Genomic DNA, 11,258 nt, shown 5'->3' with positions numbered 1-11,258 from the left:
AACGGAAAAAAAAAAAAAAAAAAAGAAAAAAAATGAACAAGATGAAATTATAAAAATTACGAACGCCCACTTGAACTCTTACGTAAGAACGGGTTTAATTTTCCGTCGTAGTGGTATTAGCCTGAGTTGCTATCACGATGGTCACTCTACCATTTCCCTTTCGATCTTCCTCTTTTGCAACTCCCTTTCCTCGTTATCATTGACGTAATCGAATGATCGAGAAGGAATTCGGTAACACGCACGATGGCATATGGCAATTAATTCGATTTTATTAATTTAATTAATTTAATTAATTAATTCGAATTTCGATAGGTTTTTTTTGGAAAAATAATTCTTTTTAGTTCAGTTCTTCTTTTTCTGTTTGTGATGTAACGTCACAATGATTGAGGAGAAAATGACGCTATTATTTTATGTACCTATATACACCCTATATACACCCTATATGACTGATAATGTTAAATTTTGTATCCTATATCACCGAATTTTAATATATTTTTCATTTTCCAAAAATTAGAGTACGAATCGACATTCTTCATTCTTCGAACATGGAAGACACGAGTAGAATTTTTAATAAAATATTTCGTTGAATAACATATTTACGTTAGTCTAAATAGATGCAAGTATATTTTGCAAAATTCGTGAAAATTTTTCGGGAAGTTAGACTCGATTCGTTATATGGAATTATATTTGCAATAAATAGAACCTGTGGCTCATGAATAATTATCATGAGAATTAAAAATTGTCATTACCTGGTGGAAATAAAATGTAATACTCTGTGATATCGGTGTATTTGTTACGATCAATAAACGCTTGTTTCAGGGTGGTGTGGTCGGTGTTGTCGCTGACAGCATCCACTTTGACGGAGACAGTAACACCGGATCCACCAACTTCCGGTATCATACGACTATCGGCTCATTGAAATTGGCTACACCAGCTGACTGCAATGGTGTTGTTGCTTTTTCGGCAACTCACGCAGCCGACGATGTGAGTTTGTCTTCCTGAATTAATTTCAACCCAACATATTTCAAACATCTTTAGAAATAAATATCGAGAAAATCAGCGAACATGGTTACCCCATGAATTTCCGAGGACTATAAGCTTTTTAAAACGAAATTTCAAAGCTTGCAATTTAATTGAATAAAATCGAATAAAAGCCAATATTTTTCATCGTACATAAAAATTAAAAAAAAAAATGCAAAAATTCTAAATTCCCAAAATTTAAAGATTCTAATTTTCGAAATATCGTTAAATCCTCTAGCTTACCAGAGTCATATTCGCCGAGAAAATGGTGGATAAAAGCGTGGACTACGACGCCTAGACAAGCATCTTCACCACGCATTGTCCAAACCTGCTTCGGAAATCCCGATGTCATGGAAACCCCGATCTTCGACTCACTCTGAAAAGGAAACTAAACAATATCGATAGCTGGAGACCACTGGTCAATCCTTTTCACCAGGTGGTGGTATTATTTTGATCTTGCTGGACGTCCAGGCTGAAGACCAGCTCGCTGTCTTCGTCGATGCCGGAAAGGTATCAGAGAACGTCACGTTCTCCGAACTGCCAAGAAACAATCGACCAATTCACAGACAAATTGAACCACGAAGACCACCTTTCTTAAGAAAATAGTTTGGAACATTACTGGAGAGTTGACCCACCCAAGAAGAAACTGGGCGAAATTTACCTAATCAACCAGACTACGATGACAACGTGGAACTGTTCTTTTGAAAGATGCTGCTTCAGTAATCAACGATTAATTACTTACACGTCAAGCTTTGGAAATATTTTCAAATATTTTCTAGCCGATTACCCATATCTTTGGAAGAATTTGAAATCGATCTGATAGGAAGAAGTACAAAATTGAGACTTACAACTTTGATGAACCGGAAGTTGAAGCTTGGTTTCGTTGACTTTCAACCGAGCCTTTCTAAATGATTGATATCGGACTTAATGGTATTGCTAATTGGGAAACATTTGATCAGAGCGGTTTTAATCTTCTCCACGAACCTAACGCTCTGTGATAGCTCTTTCTCTGCTATTTGACTACTCTATCGTCTCGCAATTTCGCTGATCTCCTGTTTCAAACACCTGACAGCGCATCGGCACGGATCACTGAAATTGCGGGACTGCCTAAATTTTTCACGATTAGCAATTGGTACGTTATCTTTGATACTCCTCTATTTTCTATCTTCTTCTTCGCCTCTTTGTGTTACCTCTTTTCTATCCACTGGTACAAACTTTCTTTTATACTTTGTTTCTCTCTTCGATAACGATCTCCTCTTCTTCTGTGAAAATGTTCCTTCTATTCCACAAACTGTTCCTATATTTTTCTTCATTCTTCTTCACAATCGCTACACAGTTATCTTTCCTCTGAGATTCGACCTCTTCGAAGTCGCAGTTTCCTTCTTTCTCTTTTGGACTATCCTAACTTTTACTTGTACGCTTTCCGCAAATACCTACCAGTATTACGATGTCGAAATTTGTCGAATTTGCCATGAATTATTTTTTTTTCTTCATTTATGTTTCGCCATACAGGCTACTTTTCTACTCTATACCCTCTTCTATACCTAATTTGCCTCGCATACCTCCTTCTCGTATATGTTTTACTTTCTCTCGTGTCGCTATAATTACGAGTTGCTATGTTACTATGACTAGTCTTTGCTCTGTTTGCTATGTTACCATTATAATAACAGCCTTTCTATGCAGACTTCATATCTACTATTCTGCTGCGTTTCTGTATTATTGTATTTCAGTTCGCGATTTTCCTTTCTTCTTTAATGTGAACTTGAGAATACTGAAGTACCTGAAATTTAACGTATTATGGCACTTTACTCTCATTCCTGGGTGCTACTATGTTTTCCTTCTTATCTCTTTAATGATTTATTTTTGTAAAAAATAGCTTGTCTATACTGTTGCTATTCTTACCTGTTCTATACTGTACACTGTGATTACACTGTCCTTAAAAGTTTATGTGTATATTGTTTTATCTTGAAGGATCACTTCTTCTTCCTTCTAATCTCGTTCTGCCTGACATCTTTTTCTGTACACTATTGTTTTCGATTTTTCCTTGTCTGTTTCCTTCTTACATTTCAATGTATAGTATAAAAGTTGTTAACTACTTTCTATTTTGTTTATCCTTTTTTCTATATATATTCAATTTGTAATATAAAAATGATTTTTCTAATTATATTTCTGTTTCCATTTTCTACTATGGGCTATTAAGTTTGTGTATATCGCTGTTCTATTTTTATTACAGGTTATTTAATTTCTTTTTAATTTTATATTCGCTTTGATACTTTACTCTCTTCCTATTTTCAACACTGTCCACTTCCATGTACTTTTGTTTCCTGTATCCCTCTTTCTCTTTGTAAACTTCAATTTTTCAACTGTTTTATTGTTCTTTATTTCTGATTTCTGTGTTTAAGGATTCGAATACTTCTTCTATTTATATCTCTATGTAAATATTAACTTTATTCTTTCTCTTTTACTCTATCTATCTTTCTCTCAATTTGGTTGCTCTCAGCTCCAATTGTTTTCTGAAAATTATACTTCCTTTTCAAGGATTCTTCAATTCTCGTTTATTTCTTTCCTTTGTAGGTGTCTTTCTTCTTCATTTTAAATTTATTTTGGTTTCTTATTCATCTTGACTAATTTTGTAAATACCTTTTTGAACTCTCTATCTTTCTATCTATCAAGTTTCTAAATCTATGTTTCATTTCCCCTGTTTTTCTCTCTTTAAACTTTTCTATGCTTGAACAACATAAAAATATAAATTTTTCTGTAAATTCATTACACGCTTGTCGCTAAAATGCCACATCCTGTGATTCTCTTATCGATTTCTCCATCGATATTATGTATTTCATTCTGCATGACACGTTGTTATTTCTTTCTTATTCTTGAAGACTCTGTCTCTACCTCATCTTTCCTCCTCAACTATTCTCTAACTCTTTTGACTGTATTCTTTATTTTTATTATTTCTTCAATTTCTATCTCTTATCTCGCTACTGAATTAAAACTCTTTTCTCTTTAGATCTTTCACTTGTTCAAACATTTTCGTTCTTTCTTCTATTTTCTACCTTACTTTCCTCACTGTCACTTTCCTCTGCTCCACCTCTTGATAAATCTGTCGCAAATCTTGACACCTACTCTTTCACACACTGACAGTATAATTTACATACACTGCAGAAGTATGACAGCAAAAAGAATGCGTCGCAAAAGCGAATGTGCACGCACCATGTCACTTTCGACCAGGAAACCGCGTTTCCCTTCGCCTTCTCTCACTTCTAGTCTAGTCTTTCCCACCTATCGTTACCTGGATCTATCCTACAAAAGCTACATACGAGAAAACAATGCGTAATTCTCCTCATGCTGTGATTCTCAAGTGCTATATTTCGTTTTCGCGAAATCCAAGCTAAAAAGTAATCGAGGCTGTAATCACGTGTTTCCATTCTGCCAATGCCTCTGCTATATCTTTTGCGATTAATACAGCCAATTGTTTCCTGTTTCAGGGTAACGTTACTTTTAGCCTTTCTTGTAAAGTATAACAGTTGCTTAATCGCCGTTAATCGCGTCGATGGTCATTATGCTTTCAGATAAAATAAGTCATCTGAAGAGATAAATGAATATTCCTTTGAAATGTGTACACATTAATTAAAGAAAAAGCAAACAAGTTTATTGGCGATTAAGCAACTGTTACTCACTATGTCTCGACTATCTGTTTACAATAAACGATCGGTCTCTACATCTCTGTCTTTCTTTTTACACACTCTATTCTACCTATTTTCTTCACCTGTCTTTCACATCTTTCTGTTATCGTTCTTTCTCTCATTCTTTCCTATTATTTTTTCAATTTTTATTCTACATGTAAATACGAAAATTAATAACGTCTTAAAAATTCTGGTGTCTCTTCGGCTTTCTCGATTCTTTCCGCTCGATCTTCATTCGCTATCACAGCAGTTACGTTGTTGAGAAGTTTCTAATCGAGTCGCATAAAGAAAAATCGATTGTTCTAACGAGATGAACACATTCAACGTGGGAAAAGCGTGCGCGTGGCTGCGAAACAGTGCGCTTTACTATTTGTCCTATTTTTATTCAGTTCTCATCTTTGTAACGTTTACAATAATAACAATCTTGTACGCATCACTTTGTTTTGTTTTCGGTGAAAAGACGTGACAGATGTTGGAAATTCGGAGGAACCATCTTACGAGAAATGTCACGAAATTCTTAAGAAGCCTTTCTTCCTTCGAAAATAAAAGATCCATTTTGTTAGGTCAAATGTTGAGATCCACGCTCCTGCCTAAGAGTCCTTTGTAATTTTCGAGAACGGGGTTAACTTCCTCTTCCACAAATTCGACAACTTGCTCTGGTGCTCTCCCGATAAAGGTATGTGGATTCAGGAGATCGTTCAGTTGATTGAGAATCGGAGCGAAATAAGAATCCTTCTTGATCCTCTCGACTAGATCGTTATCTTTTCCGTGTAGTTTTACTTGTGCACCAGCTTCTTGAGACAACACCCTAATTTTCTCGTGACAAACCTGTTACAGGAGAATAATATTGATTTCCCTTCCTTTTCATGAAAAACAGATTTTTCCTTCAAAGGTTTTGTTCCTTGCAGTTAAGAAAGTATTTATCCAATTGAAAGGTAAGTGCTGTCATGTAAAATAAATTAAAAAATTCTTCTAGAATTTCGTCAATAAAGTTCAATAAATATTATTAGAATAGTTGGATTTTGTAATTATTGTTTTGAGTTTTACTCGAGTAATTTCTTATCATCATTATCATTATTCATCTCATTTCGCCAAGGAGCCTCCTATTTTTGTATGCTCATTCGCAAATAATAATACTGTTGCAAAGATCTTACCTGCCTATCACCTCCAGCTTTCACCATCGCCATTATTATATTCTCCGCTGTCATAAATGGCAGTTCTTGCTCGATATGCCTGGCAATGACTTTAGGATAGACGACCATGCCCTCTGTGATGTTTTGGAGAGTCATTAAAATCACGTCAGCCGACAGGAACGCTTCCGACAATGTGAGTCTTCTAATGGCAGAATCATCTAGCGTCCTTTCCATCCATTGAATGGCAGCCGTTTGCAAAGCATTGTTAGCCAAAGTCATTAAGTGCCTCGCTATACTACAACATCTCTCTGAACGCATCGGGTTCCTTTTGTATGGCATTGCACTGGATCCAATCTGAGTGCTTTCGAACGGTTCCTCCATTTCTTTCATGTTTGCCAATAATCGAATATCGCTACAGAACTGAAACACACGAATCAACGTGGTGTATGTACCCTACTGTGTATGCACTGGTATAATCCTAACTATTTACTTTGTGAACCGTGGAACCTAGAGAACTTAGGACGTTTAAGCATTCCACGTCGACTTTACGACTGTAGGTTTGTCCCGTTACAGAATAATATTTCTCAAACCCGGCCATTTTGGTTACCAATCGATCTAGCTGCTTCACCTTCTCTCCGTCACCTGAGGAAAAATTAACAAATGTACTCACAATGTTATAGAACTTGTTAATATTCTAAACTCCTTTGTTGGGAACTTTCAATTCCCTATTTGATGAAATTTCTGGAGATGTTCAAGAGGTGATCTAGATAATAAATAATGGGCCAAAAGAATCTCTAGGAGGTTGGAAACAGGTTCCAATAGGTTGGAAACCTATATCAATTCGATTATGATTGTTAATCTTGTTCGATTATTAACTTATTATGGAACGGTAGTAAATAAGTAGTAAATAAGGATGTCTGATCTCCAGAAATATTATAGAATATTCAATAGAACTTAATGAAACGAATCACCATGCTCACCGTTGAATAATTGAAGGAACGAAGCTTGCGTGCCAGTGGTGCCTTTCACACCTCGGAATTTCAGGTCGTTTCTAGCGCGACGAAGAGCTCGCTCGTCCATCAGAAGATCATGAAGCCACAACGTAGCTCGTTTGCCAACGGTCGTAAGCTGTGCTGGTTGAAGATGAGTAAATCCCAAAGTCGGCAGATCCCGATGTTCCATGGCGAATTTCGTGAGCCGCGACAACACGTTCGCCAATTTCGGCAGAAGTATGTCGAATCCTTCACGAAGAATTATTAAATCCTTGAAAAATTAACACCATTGCCACGGATAAGATACTTTCCTGAAATAATTAGCATCTACCATTGAAAATAATATTCTCGTTACCGTGTTGTCACCGACGTAGCAACTGGTTGTCCCCAAATGTATTATGGGTGCAGCTTTTGGACACTGGTTTCCAAAAACGTGGACATGAGCCATGACGTCGTGTCTGGTGGCCTTTTCTTCCCTTGCAGCAGCCTCGAAGTCGATATCGTTCACGTGAGCTTCCATTTCGCTGATTTGTTCCGGGGTAATGGATAAACCCAGCTCCTAAAATAAACGTGTTTGTTAATTTTGGCACTTGTGAGTTATAATTAATTTACAAATTATGAAAGGTACAACAATCCAATTTAGCTTGGAATTATTCACCTTTTCTTAGTAAAATAATTATCCTATTTCTTATTATGTATATATACATCGTTTGCTGTAATACAAATTATTGTCTTTAGTATAAATATTGAATTTTATTATAGAGAAGCATTTTATAAAGTATAAAGTAACCACGTGTAACATAATAATTATCCAAGTAATAATTAACGATATAGAATTAAATATCAGAAATGGGGAAAACAATATATGGTATATTTCGATGTCATCGAGCTATATTATCGTTACCGATAATATAGTATAAATGTACAGGTGCTTTCTACGCGTCTTATCCCTCTTTCGACGTACGCTGTATCATCTGATTAGATAAAGAGGGCTTGGTACTGGGTTGAAAGCATTCAACACGCTTTTATTTCGTTATTTCGGTTCACCTGTTCGCATCGTGAAGAATTCGCATCGAAAGTCTTCAGCATGGTGTCTATAGAAAGTGTCGCGGGTATAGTGATAAAAGTTCTCAAGTTGGTGAGGAGCATGATTCTTCTACTGTTCGTTTCATTATCTATTCGTGTCAAAATGGAGTAAAACAAATCGATAATTCGTGACGATAGAGCAGATAGTAATAGTGTGTTTCTAATTTCAAATTTATGGCTTGTGACATTCGACTGGATAATATTCTCATAATAATTTTGTGACACCGTAATTTTCCTGTGCACTATACAAGTGAAATTTCTGCTCTCTTCGTGAATTAAAAATCATATAGATTTGTCAAAGAAAATCGATCATGAAAAATATCGATAATATATCTTTCGAAACGGAATTATTTCGATTAATAACGTGTCAGTGGAAATTTTATCGTACAACTACCTTAGAACGATAATACACACACGTGTGTCGAAATCATGATTAATTGACCATGTATTGTCATTGTGGAAGTAGTTGTTATTCGCAGAAAAATGGCGGTAATTTTACAAACGATCAATTGTACCGGTTGTACGTCAAATTTGATTAATAATGCCAAATGCAGCAATTATGGTAACGCTGTTATAGTAACGTTGGTAAATCATTGTAACTAGACTCATTCAAGAAACATTTGTACATAGTTCTATGATTCATTTCGGTCCTTATCAACGAACGATAAGGCACTTTGTTTGCATTACGATACGACGCCCTTTTTAACTTACAGTATCGCGATATAGACGTACTACTTTTTACTACAACTAATTCCTCTGGAAGAACTAGCAAGAAAAGTGTAAAATATAAGAAAACGACATACGAAATATCGAAACCTAAATTTATATACAGTCTCCTTGTATCTGTAATTATGTAAACATCGAAATTTTTAAACTTCACGAATTACGATTTGTTATTACGAACCACGAAGATCCTTAGATACAACAAAAATATTTAACAGAGACTAGGGGTGGATCCATATAGCTGAGATAATCAAATAATTAAATTAAAACTTAAAAATTTATAAATTATAAAAGAACAATAAATTAATAATAATAATAAATTATAAAGGACCAAGATAATTACTAATCACGTAATTAAATAAAACGAGAAAGAATATAAAATAAAATGAAAGTCTGTCCTTTCAAAAATTATTTTCTTGGGGATGATCATCCCTTATTTCACAGCCTATGGATCCACCAATAATAGAAACCTTTTTAATCATTATTATTTAACGAATTGTGTGGATATTTCTTAGACATTGTCGATTGTCCTTTCAGATTATTAATCTCATAATCCTGATCCTGTATCGAACAGGATACAAAGGAGAATTCCTGGGTGTCGGTGGAACATGGAACTTGAACGAAGACAAAAATGCAGACGCAGAAATAGTTGCATCTGGAGTTCTAGTAGGATTTTTCATATACACAAGCGTCGTTCTCATCACTTACTGCTTTGGGAGCACGTATCACAAGAAGACACTCGTTGTAAGATTTTCGAATTTTTATTTTTATTTCATTAATTTTTATTTTGATATTAACGACAAACATATTCTTTTAGGAAATTATAATGAACTTCGTTGGAACCTTCATGTTCGTTGCTGTAGGTGGTACAGCGCTTCATTATTGGCATGGTTATCAGCCGGAAAATAAATTCGACACGATTATACAGGAAAGACAGGTAACTAAACGACACGAATGTTAATTTACAATTAAACGAACAATAATGAAAGAAAATATTTTATATAACCTTTAATTCTGCTGGGTTATAAAAATATTTTATATATAGAATATAAAAAAATATTTTTCCTTTATATAAAAATATTTTATATACTTAATTTAAATATTTTATATACACTTAAATTGTCAATTTTCTAGATTGGCCTGGCTGTCGGATCATTGTGCGTTATCGAGGGAGCAGCGTATCTCATCGACCTGATAATAAGTTTCCTTCATTTTGCGAAAAGTCAAGATAATTTCTAGAATGAAATCGCAATTGGCGGAATATAAACAATTGTCATCTCGTCTCACCTTTTTTATCGAAACTTTTGTACCGCGAAATGAAAAATAATTAGACACTTCGTTGATACAGATGAGAGTTCAATTTGTATCGTTCGTACAAAATCGAAACATCCCTCATACAAAAATTAGAAAATCGAGGATTATGTCATTATAATAACGATAAGATAGCGATCGAAAAGTTATCTTCGTAGGAAATGAAACATTCGACAGGCATTTACTCGCACACTGTCATTTCATATGATTCGACGTGTGATAATTCGAGACTTGGTCATGAATTATCGATAAGACGTATTACTGCAAGTAGTGTAGCAAATGATATTTAATTTTTATATAACATTACTACATTTGTATCATTGTACCATGATCGTGTGACATTATAATATATTTATTTTGTCAAAGTTTCTAAATTTATTCTCATTATTTATAATATTCTCTCGACACGATGATAAATTTAGAATTTTTTAAATGTTTTATTCAATTTTGTCCTTTGAGAAATATATTTATTTCGTTTATAGAATATATAGTTTATGAATTATAGAAACGAATACAGTAATTTATCCAGATGAAAGAGACTGGAAAACAATTCAACGAAAATCTCGACATCGATATATATCGAACTTCGGAGTGATCAGAGGTTGACCCAATGAATTTGTTTTATCATGCACGCAGACTTTTAAAAGACTTCAGTTTCCTCCTGAAAGTACTCGAACTGGTAAAATAACTTTATATACAGGTAAACGGAGAAAATTTCCCAAATCGTGTGGTTTCTGAATTCAGATCCTAGCCAGTGTTTGCACGAACGAGTTGTTGAAGCACAAGGAATACGCGATACCAAGATGGCTGTGGGTCATTTATTGCATCGACACGTCCATGTACTGTATCATCTACTGTTGCATCGGGATGACTCACGTGTTTGAAAAACCTCGCAGATTGCCAGTTAGTTTCACTTTCTTGCATGAAACATCCGAACGATAAAAATTAAAATTAACCCTTTGCACTCGACGACTTTTGGCTAAATAAGAGCCACAGTTCAAAGATTTTCTGCTACAAAGATAACGATATTTTTTGAGCAATAAATAATAAATCGTATATTAATTAACACGTAGAATTATTCCATTTCGATACCTCACATACCGTTACATTATCTTAAATTTTACATATGAATGAACATCGACCTCTGAAATTTTATCAAATGGAGACTGAAGGGTGCCTCTCGAGTGCAAAGGGTTAAATTTAACAGCTGTACATTTATTTTCCGATCTACAGTCCAAAATTGATTAAAAAATATTATTCTAGCGAATATATACGATGTTCCAAATGATCTTTCTTCTGATTCTCTTTGC

General features: G+C 34.7%; 3 protein-coding genes across 5 annotated transcripts in view; 2 read left to right on the top strand and 1 right to left on the bottom strand.

Annotated features, from left to right (window-relative positions):
* The window catches only part of LOC108552996 (uncharacterized), an 8,514-nt gene extending 4,330 nt beyond the window's left edge, over positions 1-4,184 (top strand). The window contains 4 exon segments of the mRNA XM_083287405.1: positions 820-898; positions 901-984; positions 1,259-1,441; positions 1,444-4,184. Coding sequence (XP_083143531.1) covers positions 820-898; positions 901-984; positions 1,259-1,441; positions 1,444-1,626 — 529 coding nt within the window. The 3' untranslated portion in view covers positions 1,627-4,184.
* The window catches only part of Adsl (adenylosuccinate lyase), a 31,484-nt gene continuing 22,403 nt past the window's right edge, over positions 2,178-11,258 (bottom strand). For 2 of the 3 annotated variants that reach the window (XM_017907724.1, XM_017907723.1), the window contains 5 exons: positions 7,184-7,387; positions 6,817-7,099; positions 6,327-6,478; positions 5,858-6,256; positions 2,178-5,531 (listed from right to left, as the gene is read on the bottom strand). In XM_017907724.1, coding sequence (XP_017763213.1) covers positions 5,268-5,531; positions 5,858-6,256; positions 6,327-6,478; positions 6,817-7,099; positions 7,184-7,387 — 1,302 coding nt within the window. In that variant the 3' untranslated portion in view covers positions 2,178-5,267. The remainder of the gene's footprint in view (positions 5,532-5,857; positions 6,257-6,326; positions 6,479-6,816; positions 7,100-7,183; positions 7,388-11,258) is intronic. The other variant, XR_001890601.1, reaches the window with a different exon arrangement.
* On the top strand, positions 7,857-10,316 carry Ssk (smooth septate junction protein snakeskin). Its single transcript, XM_017907729.1, has 4 exons — positions 7,857-7,966; positions 9,175-9,381; positions 9,455-9,574; positions 9,772-10,316. Exons 1-4 carry the CDS (start codon positions 7,916-7,918, stop codon positions 9,874-9,876), a joined length of 483 nt encoding a protein of 160 aa, XP_017763218.1. The 5' UTR covers positions 7,857-7,915; the 3' UTR covers positions 9,877-10,316.

Source organism: Eufriesea mexicana, unplaced genomic scaffold (assembly GCF_001483705.2).
Source record: "Eufriesea mexicana isolate 0111107269 unplaced genomic scaffold, ASM148370v2 scaffold8839, whole genome shotgun sequence".
Classification (NCBI taxonomy): domain Eukaryota; kingdom Metazoa; phylum Arthropoda; class Insecta; order Hymenoptera; family Apidae; genus Eufriesea; species Eufriesea mexicana.
Note: the sequence above shows the minus strand (reverse complement) of the source record. Positions and strands in the feature narration are given on the sequence as shown.